This window comes from Drosophila mojavensis, unplaced genomic scaffold (genome assembly GCF_018153725.1).
Source record: "Drosophila mojavensis isolate 15081-1352.22 unplaced genomic scaffold, ASM1815372v1 contig_136, whole genome shotgun sequence".
In the NCBI taxonomy this organism is placed as follows: Eukaryota; Metazoa; Arthropoda; class Insecta; order Diptera; family Drosophilidae; genus Drosophila; species Drosophila mojavensis.
Window position 1 is genome coordinate 22730673 of NW_025318667.1, and position 19769 is coordinate 22750441.

General features: G+C 37.2%; 2 protein-coding genes across 2 annotated transcripts; one reads left to right on the forward strand and one right to left on the reverse strand.

Annotated features, from left to right (window-relative positions):
- Nucleotides 1-5013: 5013 nt before the first annotated feature.
- On the reverse strand, nt 5014-6130 carry LOC122757811. The gene is made up of 2 exons (XM_044011329.1): nt 5916-6130; nt 5014-5847 (listed from the first exon to the last, which is right to left on the reverse strand). Exons 1-2 carry the CDS (start codon nt 6084-6086, stop codon nt 5215-5217), a joined length of 804 nt encoding a protein of 267 aa, XP_043867264.1. The 5' UTR covers nt 6087-6130; the 3' UTR covers nt 5014-5214.
- Nucleotides 6131-10956: 4826 nt separating this feature from the next.
- On the forward strand, nt 10957-12405 carry LOC6584508. The gene is made up of 3 exons (XM_032732195.2): nt 10957-11892; nt 11975-12147; nt 12253-12405. Exons 1-3 carry the CDS (start codon nt 11027-11029, stop codon nt 12321-12323), a joined length of 1110 nt encoding a protein of 369 aa, XP_032588086.2. The 5' UTR covers nt 10957-11026; the 3' UTR covers nt 12324-12405.
- Nucleotides 12406-19769: the final 7364 nt, after the last annotated feature.

The window sequence follows — 19769 nt, forward strand, 5'->3', positions numbered from 1 at the left end:
AATTTAACTTTGCTAAAAAAATATATCTAATTTTCGGTTTTAAGATAAAATTGGTGCAGAATTTTTGTGTGGCATAATTCATATATTAATTTATAAGCTAGCTCTTATTTATAATATATGGATTATAAGATAGGGATTATTTTAAAGGCAATAAAATATATATTATATATAATAAATTATATTAAATATAATTTATTAAAAAAAAAAAAAAAAATTCACTATAACCTGATTTTCAATGGGCTCATACAATTCACAATTTAAAAAAAAAATGTCTTATATATTACTTATTAGCAAGTAATATTTCATATTTTCCAGAATATTTTAAATATTTTTCAATATATTTAATATATAAAAAGTCAGTTCGAATCATTTTTTATTTTTGACTATATATTGCATTCCTGTTACATAGTCTGATATGCCCTGATATTTTTTTTGGCAATTTAAAATTTGGAATGGGCTACACTTGGAGCTATGTTGATCCTTTATTTGTTTGCAGCTCTTCGGCCAAGGGGCTTATTCTTGTATCCTCTGTGCTCGTGCTCCATTTATTTAGTGGTCGCTGCGTATGCGTTGACTGCGCTGGCAGTCCATTGATTTTCGATACCCTGTACGCATCGAAAACGAAAAGAGTTTCGTTTTTTATGTGTGATACGTAGCTGAGCTTACTTTATAGGCATTAGTGAAGATGATATGCAGAGACTCATAATGCTTTACTGCCTTTTAAAAACATTAACTTTATTTATATATATTTAGATATGTTAGATGTGTTAAATTAAAGTAAAAGTTATACTTATTATTTAATTTTTTTTTTTTTTTTTTTGTATAAAATACAAAGATCTGATTTTTTTCCAAAAATTATTTGCATTAAAAATAATTAAAATCTTTTTTTTTTTTTATCAATGTATAAACTAGGAGAATATAGCTTTTTTTTATTTTTAAATTAATTTTTTTTTTGAAATTTATTTTTATGCAATATAGTATTTGCGTTAAATAATAAAATAAAATAAAAGTAATATATATATATATATATATATATATATATATATATATATATATATATATATATATATATATATATATATATATATATATTTTTTTTTTTTATACATGAGCAATTTTTTAATTTATGCTCATATAATCAATTATATTTTTTTTATTTAAATGTATTTATTATATATATATATACATATATATATATATATATATATATTTTTTTTTTTTTCTTAAATATATATATGTATATATATATATTTTATTTGTTCATATATATACATAAAAATACACATAGTATATATATGTATACAGGGTATAACCCAGTCAAGTAATTCAATTTATTATTTTCCTTTTTTTTCAGGTCTTTCCTATTCACTTTATTTGTTTTTTATTTTGTTTTATTTATTTGTGCTTTTAACAATCGCAGTTTTTGTTTGCGATTTCGACAATTTACAACTATTTGGGGCCAACTTGGGCTTCCCCTGGGTCAGGGGTGGCTATCCAATACAGTGGAGCACATGTTGTGCATCTGCATGTGGTGTGCACTGTGGCCAGCAGATGCAGGTGAGAGTGCATAACGGTATTGCATATCCACATAGCAGATGAGAAAAGAAGAAAAATACTGTTGAGTAAATCCAAGTTTTCTTAGCTGAGCTTAGAGTTCAGTTATTTAGTTTTTTATTTTAGAAATTTTTCTACTGTCACACAGACTGAGAGAGAGGAGAGAGAGAGAGAGAGGTGTGTCTGTGTGTGTGTGTGTGTGTGTGTAGCTGGTCTACCTGTGAAGCTTTCCGCTCCCAATTCACATCCGTTGACTGTTTGGGGCGAGCCGCGGTTACCCTTTGGCCACACAATGCGGCAGTTTTGGCGGTGCCTGTGGCATGGTCAGCTCTCTATAGATGTATATGTATGTGTGTGTGTGTGTGTGTGTGTGTTGGTGAGTGGGCTGCTGGCTGTGAGGGCGGCGTGGTAAGTGACTATTGTTTTTCCAGTTGGCAAGGACTAGCGAGCAGTCAATCTAGCAACACTGCCATTTACGGGGTCAGTCACATTGCTCTGTGGTTGGCCCAGCCGTATGGCATAGCTGCTAATGGATGCATTGCAGCTCCTTCTCCAGCTGTACTACAAACAAATGCAGAGGCAGTCGGGGGCAGTCGGGCAGTCGGGGGGCAGTCGGGCAGTCGGGCAGCCAGTCAGCCAGCCAAGAGCATTCGAACGAATTAATGACGCGTTCAGCGAATCGGCAGCACTTAAAGACGCCGCTGCTGGACAGCTTTAAAATCTGATTGGGTGGCATGGGTGGCTCCCTATTAAGTGCCAGTCAGCGCTTGCAGCGTAATTATGCCTCATGGTCGTGTGCAGTGCGCCCCCAGCCGCCACGACTGCCAAGTGCTGCCTCGGCTGCCTTGGCTATTCTCTTTAATGCGAGTTCAATTGTTGTCGCTGCCACAATTTGTTGCAAGCACGGGCATTCCATGCCATTGCTTGGCAACCTGGCAAACGGCAAACGGCAAGTGCATCGCTGGTATGTGAGCACTTTCAATGATATTGTTAAGCGGCTTCAGCTAGCTCATTCCCATAGCCAGGCTAATTGGTTTAAGCGTCTTACGTCGACTTACGAATAATGCAGCTCAGCCATCCGTCAGCCAGATGAGCGCCACTCACGTCAACAGCTGTCAGCTGGCATTCGATGGCATCTTCTCTAATGCGACACAATTACATTCATTGACACCTGTGTTTTATGTACAACTTTGTACTATTTGTTAAATATATGTATTTGTATATGCATATATAGAAAGAGTCAAAGTTTCCATCGAAAGTATATTTTCTGTATCATAAATAGAAAGAGTTTAAGTTCTTTAGCCCTTAACAACCTTTCAATCGTTCTCACTTTATTAAAGAGTATATATATATATAACTAAATATAATATGTATATATGTATATACGTATATAATATGTATATACGCTAATTGAGGCTTTGATATATTATACCATTTTATTAGAGTTTACATATAGGAAAGAGCATCAGCTTAGAGTTTGACCCATATGTCAAGAGGTTATCAACTCACCTGCATGTGAAACAGTAGTAGCTAAGAGTATAAGCTACATAGACTACATTGAGTAGAGTGGTTGCTGGTGAGTGTGCAGGTTGTGTAGGTTATACTAGCAGCTAAGAGCCTGAGCCATAGTGGGCAGAGTATCGGATAAGGACCTGAACAATATAGGAGAGAGTAGCTGCAAGTGTGTGAGCGATATAGCTGAGAACTTGACCCACACTGCGAAGTGAATGAGACAAGAGGTGCGAGCATTAGCTAAGGGCCTCTGGTAAGAGTATGAGCTATATAGGTATATAGGATGAGTATCAGCTTTGAGTTTGATTCACATGGTGAAGGGAATATGTTAAGAGGAACGAGAATATGAAGCAGTATAAGCTCAGAATCATAAGTGACTGCTATGAGTTTGAAGGGAAGAGTATATGCGGTAAGAGTATAAATGTAAGAGTCAAGCTCTACTATATAGGGAAGAGCAAAAACTAGGGGTGGAGCGTTATGGGATTATTAATGATTGACACAAAGAGTATCTTTTTAGAGTGTGAGCTTATATTAAAGAGTTTTGGCAAAGGCATTTATCTATATAAGAAAAATCAAGAGAGAGAAAGAGAGAGAGAGAGAGAGAAAGAGTCTGTACTATATAGGAGAGAGCATCTGTCGAGTGTGAGTCTGGAAAATGTCCGAAAGAGTATTAGTTCAAAGCGTAAGCCATATATAAAACAGTTTCAGCTGGGAGTATGGGAAGCTAAGTGGCTTGCCAATGCTAAGAAGAAAGAGTATAAGGAAGAAGATCAGCTATCCGTATTACTTACATGGGGAAAGTGCCTGCAAAGAGTCTGACTCATAAGCAAAAAATTATTACCTTAGAGTCTGAACTACATATTAAAGGGTGTCAGCCAAAAGCTCATATAGGAAAGAGTATCTAACAAGAGGCAAGTCTAAAAGTAAATAAACGACTATTAGCAAAGCGTCCGACTTTTATTGGAAAATCTATATGCCAAGAGAAACTAGTATTAGTTAAGAGCTCGAATTAGATAGGGTAGAGCATATGCCAAGAGTGTGAGCCATATAGAGTATGAACTCTACAGCACCTCATATGAATGTCAGCTACATATATACATACATATATAACCAAGAGTCGAATGGGAAAGAATTTTCTCAACAGTCTGAACTATATAGGAAGAGTATCCGTTTAGCGTCATGCTAAAGAGTATCTGCCAACTGTCCAAACTATATAGAAAAGAGTATCTGCTAGTAGCTCAATCAATATGAGCCAGAGCATCATAGAGGTAAGAGATTAGCCACTTATGTTTTTTTTACATCTGTTCTGATCTCTCTCTCTCTCTGTCTCTCTCTTTCTCACTTTCTCTCTCTTTTGACGGAGCACTTTAAAGCGGGATTGTGAATGTGGCCCCGAGAGCGAATCGTCATTTAGTCAACTGTTGCGCAACGGTTGGCAATTTGCATTCCGAGAGGCATCCTGTCAAATTGTTTGCTGCGAAAGCTGTCATCCTTGTCGTGCTCGTCGGCGCCTCGTTGCTTCCGCTTGAGTCGAAGCGAAGTTGGCAATTGCAATTGCAGCTTGATTTCCATTTGCCATCCGCACATTGAGCGCATTGGGAAAATGTTTTTCCTGTGGCACTTTTGGCATGCCGCCGCCTCCACAGCCGCCGCAGCCACAGCTGCCAACTTGTTGCACAATCCGAAAATTTGTGCTTCTTCCTGCGGAGAAAACAGCAAATTAGGAAGTTCAATTATTGAAATTAAATTGCAGTCAGCCTTGCTGCGCGGCAGCAATAAGAATTTCCAATTAGATTTCAACAGCGACTTCTAATCAGTGCGGCAAAACTTGCTCGAAATTCAAGTTAGCTCGAGTATGGAATTCTATCAGAGTTTCCCAACTCTGAGACAGCTGGAAATATCTTCAATTTGGTGGAGTGTGTATATATGTATATATTTGTGAGTTTATTTCCAAATATTTAAAATTATGAAAAAAAAGTTGTTTATATATATGAATGGGTACACCAGTTTCCTCTAGGTATTCCTCCTACAAAATTGTTGTTCATATATATGAATTGGTGTAAGGGCAGCCTAGATTCCTCTAGGTATTGTTATACATATATGAATATGTAGGCATATGGATACCCTAGATTCCTCTAGGTACTCCTCCTACAGCTCAAAGTCTGTGTTGGGTGCCAGGCTGTCCACCTCGGCCTTGATCGTATAGTTGGCTTCGTTGATGCTGTAGCGAATGTTCAGATAGTGTCCCGCCTGGAAGGGCACCGCATAGTAGCCTTGCTGGCTGCTGGAGTCCTTGTCGGTGCGCTGGTAGATCACCTGCCCGTTGCTCAGCACCAGACGCAGCTCCTGGCTGCCGTCCTCGTTGTGGCGGGCATTCTGCCTGAGGATCTGCACGGGACTCTGGGCTTCCGGCTGTCGAAGCGGCAGCGAGACCAGCGGCTCACAGCGACAGCTGAGCTTCTGGCCGATCGAGCAGGTCTGTGCGGGCGCACCACCTGCTGGTGGCTTGCCAGTTGGCCCAAATCCTGGCAGATTGCCCAGCTGGCCGAAGCTACCAAAGTTGCCCAGATTGAGGCCGGCTAGCAGATTTTGCAGTGGCAACAGCGCGCCCATAATGGGCCAATTCTGCGTCTGCAGACCCCCTGGATCGCCCACAACGGGCGTGACGACTCCAACCGGCTGCAGTGGTTGCAGTGGCTGCAGTGGCTGCAGCGGCGGCAACGGCTTCGAAGGCTCCACTGTGGGATTCACATTGAAGTTGTCGTAATAAACGGGTATGCTCTGTTTCAAGTAGTTGTATAGGAGGGTCAAGTTGGGTAATCTTGAATTCGCTTCGTTTCGGTGCTTACCAACTGACGTTTGTTCCTTTGATCTGGTTTAGTTGTTGTTGGAGATGTTGTTGGAGTTGCTGTTGGAGTTGCTGCTGCTGTTGTTGTTGTTGTTGTTGTCATCGTCTTATCGGTGACTTCTGCAGCAGCCGCGGCGCTGATTAGCAGTATGAAACCCAGATAGCTTCTCATGTTTGATGCTCGTACAGTTCGGTTCTGTTCTGTCTGGTTGCCCGATTGGCCAGGTCTTTTATATGCTCAGTTAACTGTATCTGGCCCTGTCCAGGTCTTAAGCATTCTTATTTTCAGCATTTTATGGGCCTGGAACCAGTTGCCATAATATTTTTATGGAGCGCAAAGTGTGTCAAATCGAACAGGTAAGCTTTTGGGTTGTTTTTTGGCATAATAATATATAATATAAAAATATATATAATATATATATATTTATCGGATCTGATCTGGATTTTATGTTGCACTGGCTGGGCAAATAAAGATTATTTTAATGTAACAGAAGAGTATTGCGACATTATACCATTTAAGAGATTATTTTAAAACTATATTCTGGCCCTTTATGAGGGAGCAAAATGATGGTTAATAATTCTTAAGAAGAAGTCCTGCATGATTTGGGCATTAAGCTTTGGAATGTTATTGTCTTAATTTTAGCCTTTTCCTAACAGTCTCTGTCTGAATTATTTATTTAATTATTTCTTTCCTATTTTATTTAATTATTTTATTATTTTATTTAATTATTTATTTTATTATTAACAACAACATCACTCCTACAAGAGAATCTGCTATAATGTAGAGAGCTTACTCCTACTCACCCCTGTCATAAAGCCATTATAAACGACTTCCGACTGACGGAACTCGAGTTCCTTAATGACAATTGAGCCAGCATCGTGATAACGTTTATATATACTTTAAACGTAAAATAAAAGGCAAACTCTCTTCATCGTTATTTAAGCAGTCCAATATGATTTGTATCTTAAACAGCTACTAAAATTTTGTTATTTAAAAGGGTGACACACCTAATGTATCATGATGTATAATAAAAGAGCTGCATTTCTGATTTCTTAGCTGCTCATATTATATAGCGCAAGTCAGCCAAATGACATAATTCGTAAAAGATTTTAACATTTAAATATGATTAAATCAGCCTTACACTTAACTGGGCTGCCTCTATTATTTTCCCAGACTTTCATAGACTACAGCTTATACCATCTCATGTCTAAATACTTTATCTGATTTGTTAAATCTAAGCTAAATGGCAAGATTTAACAATTATTTCAACACTTAAATACACAACAGCTGATATATATACATTTAAATTAGTTTTCCATTTAACATCCTGCATCAGCCTTTTAAGCAGCTAAACACCTGATTTATTAGTAGCTCAACATCTTTATATGTCTATTCGCTAGATCTCCTATATTGAATAGCATTTCCATGAGACTGTAACGAGTGCCGAGACTTTAGCTGAAATTTAATTGAATTTAATTTCAATTAAATGGAAATATGTAAATGGAATTAAGTGTTCAATGATTTTCATGTTTGGGTCGTTCGGCAGCTGTGACACGTCTTCAGTGGTCGCACGATGAGAGTGCCCGGCTGCAGAGCTTCAAATTAGATTAAGCAAAAATCGTGTGACTGCCCAGCACCAAAAACAAAAAAAATAGAAAAGAAAAAGAAAAACAAGCACACACAGTCTAAAGAGCCAAATGGCCACGGCGAGAAAATTGTCAGCGGTTTTGAGTTCCCCTCAAAAAATAAAAGAAGGCAAAAAAAAACGACGAAAAATCGTGAAAAATCGAAAATCCCATCGTTGTGGCTGTAAACATGAGCAATTTTTGTGGGTGAGGTTTCAATTTGTTGTGCTTTAAAGTTCGCTTTGAACGATTAGCAGGGGAGCACTGTGAGCACCAGTGGGCGTGGCCATGATTCGGGTAGCGGCTGCACCACGGGGAACCTGCCACGGCACGATGAATTTGGACTGGGCGCAAGTTTGTTAAACATGTTCCTGTTGTTGTTCCTGGTTTGTTTGACAGTTTTGGCGACTGTTGTTGTTGCTGTTGCTGTTGTTGTTCGGCTCATAAATCAAATAAGTTTTGACAAATTGCACATTAAAGGCGCATTTTGTGTGTTTTGTTGTTTGTGCTGAAAATTGAATTTGTATGCACAAATATTATGTGTAACAGATGCTGCCCTAACATTGGCTCCAATTCAATGTGTACTATGTGAATCGAAGCAGATACAATTATTTATATGTATGTATGTGTATATGTATATGTGTGCATATATGAATGGAAAGTTAAGAACGTTATTCACACACACACACACACACAAATGCAGGCGCATATATGAAATGTGTGCACCTACCTAAATTGGCACAAAACTTGAGTTTAAAAATAATTTTCTACATAAGATATATTTTATGGCATATGACAACAACGGAGGCAATACTGCAGCAACAACATCAACAACAACAGCAACAACCACAATATATACTGAGAAATGCAATAACAATAAAAAAAAGATGCTTAGCGACGCGGTTTGCTGGTAGCGACGTTGCACAGTGGTACCAAAACACTGTTCTGCTTGCAATGAGCTGGGTTGGCAATAAGTTGAAGTACAAATTGAAATTGTTTGATAATGGAAATTAATTGTATTAGGCAAAAAAAAAAAAAAAAATAATAAAAATAAAAAATAAATAAATGATAATAATCATAATAAAAAAATAAAATAAAATAAAAACAATAAGTATACAAACGTAAAAGGAATAATACAAGTAGAAAACTTTTTGTTAATTTTTTTTTTTTTAATTTGAAAATTGCTAAAAGTATGGCGCTGTTTAGTTAACTGTATCTAACGTATTTTATTATTATTATTATTAATTATTTATTTATGATAAGTTTTTCTATTTATTTATTTATTTTATTTTATTTTTTTTGTAGTTTTTAAGATAAATTATAAAATATATAAAAATGAACAAAATATATTTTACAATAAAAAAATAAATTAATTTTAATATTAATTAATTAATTTTAATTTTAGGGCAAATTATTTTAAATAATGTTTTTATTGACCACTACATTAAATAAAATTATTTTTAATTTCATTTATAATAAGATTTTTAATTTCAATTACAAATAAAGTCAGTTCAATTAAATGCACATATTTTAATAATGCTAATTTTATTATTTAGAGTTGTTCTTTATTTATTTAATTTTTTTTATGTACATATTTAATTTTAATTCGTAATTAATTCAAATTTAGTTATGTTTTTAATTCAAACTTGAATACATTTTTTTAATCGATTGCAATTTCTTTGAACATCATTCATTGCATTCGAGCTTTCGATGCCTTGGTCCCACGGTCTATTGTCGGCGGCAGCAGGAGCCTCATTAAAAAAGTGCAAAAAGAAATGCAATAACAATAACAAAAGCTAAGCGACGCAGCCAGCATTGTCGACGACAGCAGCGCTTCGTTAAGCGGTCGACGCCACTTCCCACTGCCGCAGTCGCTGTCGCAGTTGGCGTCGCCGTTGCCGTTGCCATTGCCAGCGCTGTTTTTGAGCTGGCCGTCCGGCATGAAAATCTTATTATAAATGATGTTGTCCAAATGACCCAAAGAATGTTCAAGAATGACAAGTGCAAGCCAACAGAAATATGACGAAAGAGAGAGAGCAAGAGAGAGTGAAAGACTGGGAGAGACTGAGAGGGAGAAAGTGGGGGAGTGAGTGTGAGAGAAAGAGCTATATTTTAATATTGAGATCACTCAAATGAATGACAGCTAAACCAACTGGCGCTGCATAGCCCCAAAGCCAAGCCTTAGCCTTGGCCAGTGCTGGGGTTGCCGCAGCATGACTTGCTAGTTATATAAGAGAGTATCTCAGTATATAAGTATATATGTATATCTCTTGTGTAAAGTCCAATATGGTTTACCTGGCATAATTAATGACTTACAAGCCATTAAAGTGGCTTAACAAATATTTTACTAAGGCTTAGAGCAATTCTTGTTTGTGTCTGTGTTTTGGCAGCTTTTGTCTCCGTTATAAACAGTTATATACAATATATAAAAGAGACAAGGGTTGGTAAATAAATCCGATATAAAATATTTAAGCTACACATATATAATAATATATACATATATATATTATTAATATTAATATTGTTTATATTAATTTTTCAAAGTTGTTTTTTTTTTTACATTTTTTATAGCATTTATTTTTAAAGTATCTTTAAAACTCTCAAGTCTCAGACACTTGTAAGCTGTCTTAAATTGTGGATTATTTTTGAATGCTTTTATGAGTTCGTTTTTTAAACGAGTTGTTAGACAAAATGGCAAGAGTGTACAAGATTTTATTTCAATAATATAAAAATAATAAAGGTCTCTGCAAAGTTAAATAATAAAAAAAAAAAATTTAAAAATTATATTAAATATGGAATAAGAATAATAATATATACAATGTAAATTAATATATCTAAAACATGAATATATTAAAATTTAAAATAGCCAATTCAGACTTGAATCATACTACATACATATATGTATATCATATGGTATATGTAACTTTATTTATTATAATTATTCTTTATCAAATTTAAATAAAATATTTGACATCTTTAAGTGCAATCACTTTGAGTTCGATTCCCCCTTTGGGCTGAGTCTCTTTGGCTTCTCATTCAATTGACTTCAATTGGGTTAAACAAAATTGCGTTGGTTCGGCTCGTCTCCTGCTGCCTGTCGCATTCTTTAGCATCTTCAGCTTTGGCCTTTGTTGGCGTCGCCCTTTTGCCAGCTTTGCATTTATGGCTGGCTGCGGCGCCTTTTCTCTGCCAGCTTTATCATATTTTCATTTAACTGATTGCTGGTTGTTGTTGTTGTTGTTGCTTTTAACGCATAACGGTAAAGAGTGTTTGGCCGTTGATTAAGTCGATGCTGACGTCGACGTCGGCGTCGGCGTCGTGAGGGCCGTCGCTGCCATTGTCAATAGCAGCGAATCGAAGTTCTGAGTATAAATATAAGAAGCCGCACGGGCCGAGGAACAACAACAGAGCGTGAATCGAACTGTGCCCAATTCCTTGTGCCAGTCGAAGCCAGGCAGCCTGTCCCCAACGCAATTTCAGCCCGAAATGACAACGTATAGTATGTGGCGATGTGGCACTGGGCCGCTGTCGCTAATCCTCCTGCTGGTCGTGATTTGTGCACGGGCAACGCCACTGCCAGGAGAACCAGCAGGAGCAGAAGCTGCAGCAGGAGCAGCAGGAGCAGCAGTAGCTGCTGGAATAGCGGAGCCGACCGCCAGCATTGAAACGGCACTTGAGGCCCAGCAGCAGCAGTCGTCGCATCGCATTGACTGCAAATTGACTTTCGATGCGACAATGGACTCGTTAGAGCAGCAGCAGCACAATGACTGCAACGTGCTGCAGCCAACAGGCAGCAGCAGCACTAATAAGCCAGCGGATGCGGGCAGCGACCACGAGGAGGACCACGAACAGGCGCAGGACGGCGAACCGGAGTCGGCGAATGTCCTGCGACACTCAATGCCGGGCAGTCAGCCCCTTTATGAATTACAAGTGGTTGTTTGGCCAGCTGATGTTGGGGCTGTTGATGACATTGCCACAACAACAATGGGAACAACAGCAGCAACAACGAAAAGCACAACAACAACAACCGCAGAGGCAGCACCAGGAAGCACCACAATGGGAACAAAAACAACAACAGCATCAACACCTACAATGTTGCCTTTATATGAGGATCAATTGGTCGTATTTCCGCAAATGGAATTTGATGAGGAAAATTTTGATTATTTCTTTGATGAGCAGCAGCCAGGAGCTGCATCCACATCTACAGCCACATCCCCAACTACATCCACATCCCCATCTCCATCCTCATCCACAACAACGGCAAAGTCCACCCCAAGACCCGACCCGCCGCAGCAAGTTTATGTGTTGGAAAACTATCGCATCAAACACGCCAATGGCACCGAGGAGCACAAGTAAGACCGGTCAGGGCCAAGCCCTCAGTCGTATCCCCCCTTACCATGTGCCCATCTTAATTCTCAATTTTCGCATTCATAGATTGGTGCTCAGCAATGGGCTGGCCAACTACATCAAGCTCTATAGGAAAACCGTTGGCGACCGTCTGATCAATGTGCAGGAGGGCTATCACTCGACTCCAGTCGCTGGGCAGAAGCCGCAGATCCAGACGATTTACTACATTGCCGATGAGCGCGGCTACAACATCTACAAAAGTGAGTCGAGTTTTTAGTTTGCTACTTAAATCGTCATTATCCTTATCCTCATCATCATCATCATCATCATAATCATTATCATGGTCAATATCTTCGCCCTAACAGTTGAACAAGGCCCCCAATCGACGGTGCGTCAGATGGCCATGAAAACACTGAAGCCTAAGCCAAATATGTGAGAGTGTGCAGATATCATTGCGTTGCACAGTGGGACGCAGCTGCTAAACAATTTTATTTTTTAAGTACAATTTTTTTTTTACTCATAGAGATATTAAACTATTTAAATGATTTAAAAAATTTTTAAATTAAAAAAATATGATTGTAAATTAAACAATTTTTTAAAAATAAATTTATAAATAAAAAAAAAATTAAAAAAATATGATCTTTACAAAAAAAAAAAAAAAATTATTTTATTAAAAATATATTTAAAGCATTTAAAGGTATTCTATCACAATATATTTGAAAAAATTTATGTATTACTTATTATTATTTTTTGTTTAACAATATTTAATATTATTTTTTTTTTTTATTATTATTATTTTTTTTTCTTTTACAATATATTTATTTTTGACTATTCAGCTGCTCACCAATAAAACAATGGATTGAACTCAATATTTATTTCGTTCTTACCACTAATTAGAGAGAATAAAAAGAAAAAATTGAATTGCATGTTGCCAAAACCACGCATAAAATTTTAAATTTTAATTGAAATATTATTTTCATAAAATTTAATCTTTAAGTACAAGATTTTTAAAGTAATCGTTATATCAAGCAAAGAAGTATTACATATCGTGCCTTCGAATCATCCTTTATCCATTTTCCATGCATATCACAAATAAAAGTCTACCCAAAATTTGAAAAAATATATAACAATAATTTTTTCAATATGAAAAGTGTTCAAGCAAACCAATTACTTGTAGTTTAAGTCGCGACTTCTTCCCTTCCATATTAAGTTGCCCTTAGTTCGCGAAGCCAACGAACCGAAACATAATATTAAATCGCTCTCGCTCTGAGCAAGAGCTTTTGGTACGCTTCGTCTTGGATTTCGGTTGAACTATTCGTGGACGCTCTCTTAACGAACGTTCTTTAGGGAGAGAGCGTTCGCACAATTAGACTCAGTAAGTATGCAAATAACTGAATGCAAGTCAATGCACACACACTGATGTACGTAGCAAACAGAGCACTCATATACATACCAATACAAACAGTTTGTTGCTTCATTTGACTCAACCAAACGATCGGGTAACAACTAGAGCATAAGCAAAGCAACAAGAAAACGGTTTCTAGCCAATGAGGAACGAACTCGTCGGAAGACAGATGCTCTCGTAGTGTTAGTAAAATAGACTTATGTACTATACATATTTTCAGGTATCGAGAGACGGTCAACAATGAATTGTAATGCTCAATACATGTATAAAGCTTTAAGAGTAGAATTTCGTACAAGTAGAGTAGAGTTTTTAAGTCAATTAAAATTAGGATCACTTAAAAAGAGCAAACTACATATTTCTATTTCTATTATCAGCATAATTGCAAACAACATTTCTAAATTAATAGATTGTAGAAAATGTCTTCATAAAAAAATTATAAATAAAATTTCATTCACGAATTTAAATATGTAAATAATATTCTTATGTGTTTGGCTATCCTGTTTGAACGCGTCGATCTCTGAAGATATAAGAGCTAGTGCTTAAGTTTGTTTTGAGTCAATTCTAATCTATAATAATTAAACAAATAATTACTAATCGGCTGGTAAATAAAATGTTTTATACTTATAAAATGTTATATACCCAGTAGAGTGTTTTCTTATAAGCTTTATAATTTGCTTTGCTATTTTCCGACTCTATGCTCTGATCAACAACCGTTAGCCACTGTGCGACGCGTGGCAACCATTTTGGACTTCCGGCTTCAACGTTTGGCCTGGATGCCAAATAAAATGTAACGCCCGCAAAATGATTTGCACTTTTTGTGGTGTTTTTTCTTTCAGTGTGTTGTTTTTGTTTAAGTTTTTTCTTTGTTGATTTTCATTTTTTTTTTTTTTTTGTATTTTGACTTTATTTTATTTGTTGTTTGCCAGCTACGCTTGTGACTACGAAGTACGGACTACGACGATTCCGGCTTGCGCCTTTGCTTGTCTCTCAATCGCACGCTTCTTGATTGCTTTCCTAGTTTCGGATCCTTGTTGTTGTCTCTGCTGCTGCTGTTGTTGTTGTGGCTGTTGTTGTAGTCCAGCTTCTTCTTCATCGGCTTCCTGATGTTCCCTGTCGCCGCATTTGGCGCCCCCAGTCAATGCTGATGATGCCATTTAGATGCATATCAAAGTGTTTCACTTTTGGCCAATCCTTTCGCCATTTTTGCATATGTATGAATGTATTGTACACATTTATTTATTTATATTTTGTTTCTGTTTCTGTTTCTGTGTTTGCCATTTTCTATTCTCTATTTCCTGTTTTTTTTTTTTTTTTTTTTAGGATTCCACTTCGATTGTAGTTTATGGCTTCTGACCTACCCTGCACCACCAACCTCTCCCTCGTCAGCTCCTATGCTGGGAGTAAATCTTAGGGTCCTCTGGTCCGTTGTTGCTCGTGCCAGAGTTGGAAAGTTTTGCTTGCTCGTCAGCCTGTGGCAGCTGGCACCAATCGAAAGTTTCGTCCTGGTATTATGATTATTTAAGGCATTTCGTTTGCCAGATATTGTATAGATAATATTTCTATTGGCCCTGTTAAAGTGCTTTTTGATGCGATTAGCATACGCGCATTACCCTCAAGCTTTACGACATCAACTCGAAATGATATGTATCTAATCTATTATCTAATCCATTGTCAAACAATGCTAGTATATTGCTTGGCAATGTGAAAGTTGAGTAAGATTTTTTACAGAGAAAGATTTTTACACATTGAATTAATTTAAATCAACTTTTAATATAGATCTCGAATTAAGTAACCTTAAAAAATATGATTAAATATATATGTACTTATAGCTATAAAGATTTTTCATATATTTTTTATAGGTATCATAAATTATTCTTGTTTGACATAAATTAGTAAAACTCTGCAGTGCCTGAAATAAGTCAAGATTTCTATGAAATCATATGCATCCTAAATGACCCTGTATACATATGTATTTGATATAATTATACTCATTATTGCAGTGAAATGAGTATATGGGCTTTGTGCTACTCCCATTTTGCTCAACTATTTGTTCTAAAATACTGTCCTGGGCTTTCATTCACGATTTATTATAAAATTGCAAATTGGATTAAATATTTATATTAAATAATTCAACAGCTGCTGAAATGTAACTAGCAAAGAAAAGACTCTGGTTTAGCTATGCAGTACATAGCAAGTAAGAAAGCTCTAGTCGAGACTGCTCGACTACGAGATCCCCTGAACCCTTCGAGCAATAGCTATTTCAACCATTTTTCGTGTCTTTCTGCTTACATAAAACACACGCACACACCCACGCCTAAACACGCATTGGCTGCAGTGTAATATAACTTTTTTTATGGATGGACAATCTTCCTGAAACTTTCAGATTATCAATATAACATATATAGATATGCATGTATTTGCCAAAGCACAAGTCTCTAGTATTTGAAATACGCCTTTTACAAATGTGAGGATGTGGGAGTGAATTAGAGGTGGGGAGTAAATTTTGACAAAAACCGAAATTGTATAAAATACATATTAGTATACATAAAAAATTTTGAGGCTCTAGCAATAAAGGTGTAGGAGATATATTTTTATAATTGGTTTTCGATAACGTTTTTTATCGATAAAAAAAGAACAAAATGAGTTATCGATTATTAAAACAAAAAAAAAATTGAAATCTCTAGCTCTTATATCTCTGCCATTAGCTTGCATAGAAAATTTTACACTTTATTGAAATATATTCATTCAGGAATCATTGAGTGAGAAAACACTTAAACTCTTAATATTATGTATGTATTGTACATTTATTATTTATTAATCCGTGCGCAAAATGCCGCAACGATCAGTTCATAAAAATAGTTGATATATGTGAATACCAATATATACATACATATATATATTTTTATATAATATATAGATAAGAGCATAAGTAATGTTGGCAAAAATGTAATTTACATCAGTGTGCGTGCGTGTGTGTGTGTGTGTCTGTCTATCTGTGTGCGTGCTTGTGGGGGTCTCTCTATAAATTTTTAACGTAAATCCACTAAGAGCTTTAGCAGCCATTGGCCCATTTTGGAGCGAACTTTGCCGATGTCCGTTTGTTTGCCAGCCTGGTTAAGTCAAACAGTGGGGGCGGTGGCGGTGTGGGTAGGCGTGGTGCATTGGTACTGGCACATGTAATGAAATCCGCAAAGCGTCAGGCAAATTTTTATAAAATCGACATAAAGCTGGGGCAATGAATTTCATTTCAGCGCGGCAGCCACAGCCAGCCCCACACACACAATCACACACCCACACAACCACACACACACACACACATGGACACCGCTTGCAGTTGGCTCCGTTTTGACAGTCATACATATGCACATACATACATGCATGCATACATGTGTCTGTAAGCCACATTGAACATTACGAGCCAATGTTTCGCGGTGGCCAACTGTGTGCACTGGCTGTTTGTTTGAGTATGCTAAATACATATGCGCAGTGATAAACACATTACAAGATATTTTGCATATTTTATGTGCCGTGGCCCAGGCGAATCGAACCAAATTGAACAATGTCGCACCGAGGTGTACAGAGACAACAGGCAACATGCATGCACACACATGCACGCACATGTATGAGCACATGCATGTTGTAGCCGCCCCCTTTCGGGGGAGGGGCCATTGTTAAAATCTGTTTTTATGATTAATCGACCCGTGGCGCAAAAAAATTTAAAAAAAAAAAAGGAAGAGAAATGAATAAAATGCCGATGGCACTAGTTTGCTTTTGCTTTTGTTTTGTCAATATGCCGGTAAATTTCATTTGGAGAGCATTTCGAATGACTGTCATTCGGGGTAGGTTAAATAATCAGGCTTGACTCATTTACTTTATGGGATATTCAAACTGTCAGCTCCAAAAAACAAACACAAAAATATCACAAAAGCTCCTACGGGGAAAATGGTGAGCGAAATGCTTATCGGAGAGTTGTGTCAGAGCATAAAATGCAAATTGAATAATGTTATGTATGTCTATGTGTATGTACTATGTGGCGTGAATATATTCTGCTATTTATTAGCAACTTAGTTGGTCAATCATTCAATAAAAAGCTGTCTATATAAATCCGATAGCCAGCTTAACTGCAGTAACTATTTTCAATAAGTGAGTAAATATATAGTTTGTCAGACAGTTAGAAAGCCAATCAGTCAGACAATCTGTCAGTTAGTTAACGAGTCGGTCAATCAGCTCAACTGGCAATCACTTGAATACTCAGTCATACACTCAACGTCAATCAATCAGTCAATCTGGCAGCCAGTCGATCTATCATTCAGTGAGTCACTCAATAAGTCAGTCACTCAGAATTCTTTATTCAGCTGATCAGCTCGTCAGTCAATCATAGTCAATCAATCTACTATTCGGCTAGCCACTCAGGCAGTTTTACCTACCCATCGGCTAGTGAGTTAGACCATCAAATTCATTCAAGCGCTCAGACAATCTATCAATCTATCTGTCAGAGAGTGAGTCAGTCAATCAGTTGGAATAATACTGAGCTAGTCAAACCGTCAGTCAGTCAGTTAATCAATGAGTCAATAATTCTGTTTGTGTCAATCAATCAGTCAGTGAATAAGTCAATCAGTTAGTGTCAGTCAATCATGTGAATCCGTCAGTCAGAGTCAGTTAGTTAATTATTGTCAGTCACTCAATACATGATACATAAACTGCCAAACCGCCGGTCAATCTCTTTGTCAGTTTGTCAGTCAATCATTCGGTCAGCTAGTAAATCAATCAGTGAGTCTGTCCGTCAGTCAGCGTCAATCAAACAAGCCAGTCAGCCAGTCAGTTAGTTTGTCAATGAGTCAAACGATCCTGTCAGAGTCAGCCATTTAGTCAAGCAAAAGTCTGACTGATTACTCAGTCTGCTCAAAAATTATTGTCAGTCAATCATTCTATCAGACAGAGTTAGCCGGTCTATGCGTAAACCAGTGACTCGGTCAATCAATCAAACAATCTGACTCTCAGCCAGTCTTGGTCTTGGCCTTGGCTAAAACTGTTGATTAATTGTAGCCCCTAGAAAACATATGCAAGTAGATTGATATATCATTTATAGTTACTATTTGAAGTCTTAAAAAAATAAATTCATATTTTATAGAATTATCGAAATTATTTTTGGTTTGCCATCTTATTACTTTAGATGTTCGTTAACTACTTAATGTGGCCAGCTAATTATGTGGGCGATGAAACATAATAGATTTGGGCTTCTAAACGCTTTTTTGTTCGACTTAACGATGAAACACTTTACTGCTCCTTTCTCTACTTTCATGGTAAAGTAATGTTTGTTGTTTTTATATTCGGACCAGAAAAGTGAGTGAGTGAGTGAGTGTGTGAGGTATATTGGTTTTGAAATTGGTAATTTATAAGTATTCCCTAACAAATACCCAATATATATAATCCATATTTTAGATATAAATATTACTAAGTGAGCTATTTTACCTCTCTATAAAATTATTTATAGATATTAGACTTATTCATATTTTTTGAGCGTCAGAAAGAGTTCTGTTCTCTTAATATATTTAATGAAATTTAGTTGTGTTTTATTTAACCGGAATAGGTATTATGCAGTCGGTAACGCCCCATGACAAGATTCTCATTTGTATTTCTCTCCTTCCGGCAACCAAATTCAGATGCTCTTGAGCTATTTAGCTGTCGTTTTTTTTGCTTTGTGTTGTTGAAAATTTGCGCGTTTATCTTCCGCTAGTTTTGTGCACATTCGTATCACATTACTTGCTGTCTTGGTGGTGCATGGTGGTGCAGGGTGGTGCAGGGAGTTGCAGGTTGCTGCCTTCGAGCTGCAACTTGCAACGTGCAACCTGCCACTTGGTGTGCTCGGCACGTGCTCACTAATTTTATTCCTTAATAAAAACCCAGGCACCGTCAGCAGCAACGACGAAGTAATAGTTGGCGCACGTAGCAGCTCAGCGGGGGTGGGGTAGTTGCAGTGGGAAAGGGGGAGCGATAGGGGGCGGGGGTGCCACAGGATTCGCATCCGCAGGGACAACACACCGGACTGCTCGGATCGAACGGGCTGCCAGTGTCTCGCTACGCCTCTTCTCTCTACGCCTCGTCTCGTCTCGTCTCGTCCCATCCCGCTGCCATTGTGGGCCTTGTTGGGCGCCATTAAAATAGCAAAGTTCATTAAAGTGATAATTACCAGGGCCATAAAAAAGGGCACTACTGAAAATACGAGATGACGACGATGTTGTATAGCTGGCATATATGGATGTACGTACATATACATTGATATAGTTTTGTTATAGGCAAGGCGCTAAGACTCTCGCGGTAACACAGTTGGCCTAAAAAGCTCGTAGGCAATTTCCTGCATTTTTCCTTGTCCAGTTGATGCCATAGACCTGACTGCTCAGATGATCATTTTGATTGTGGTATGACATGATGAAGTCATCTACTTGGGCATGATTCAATAACTGCACTCTAGGCGCA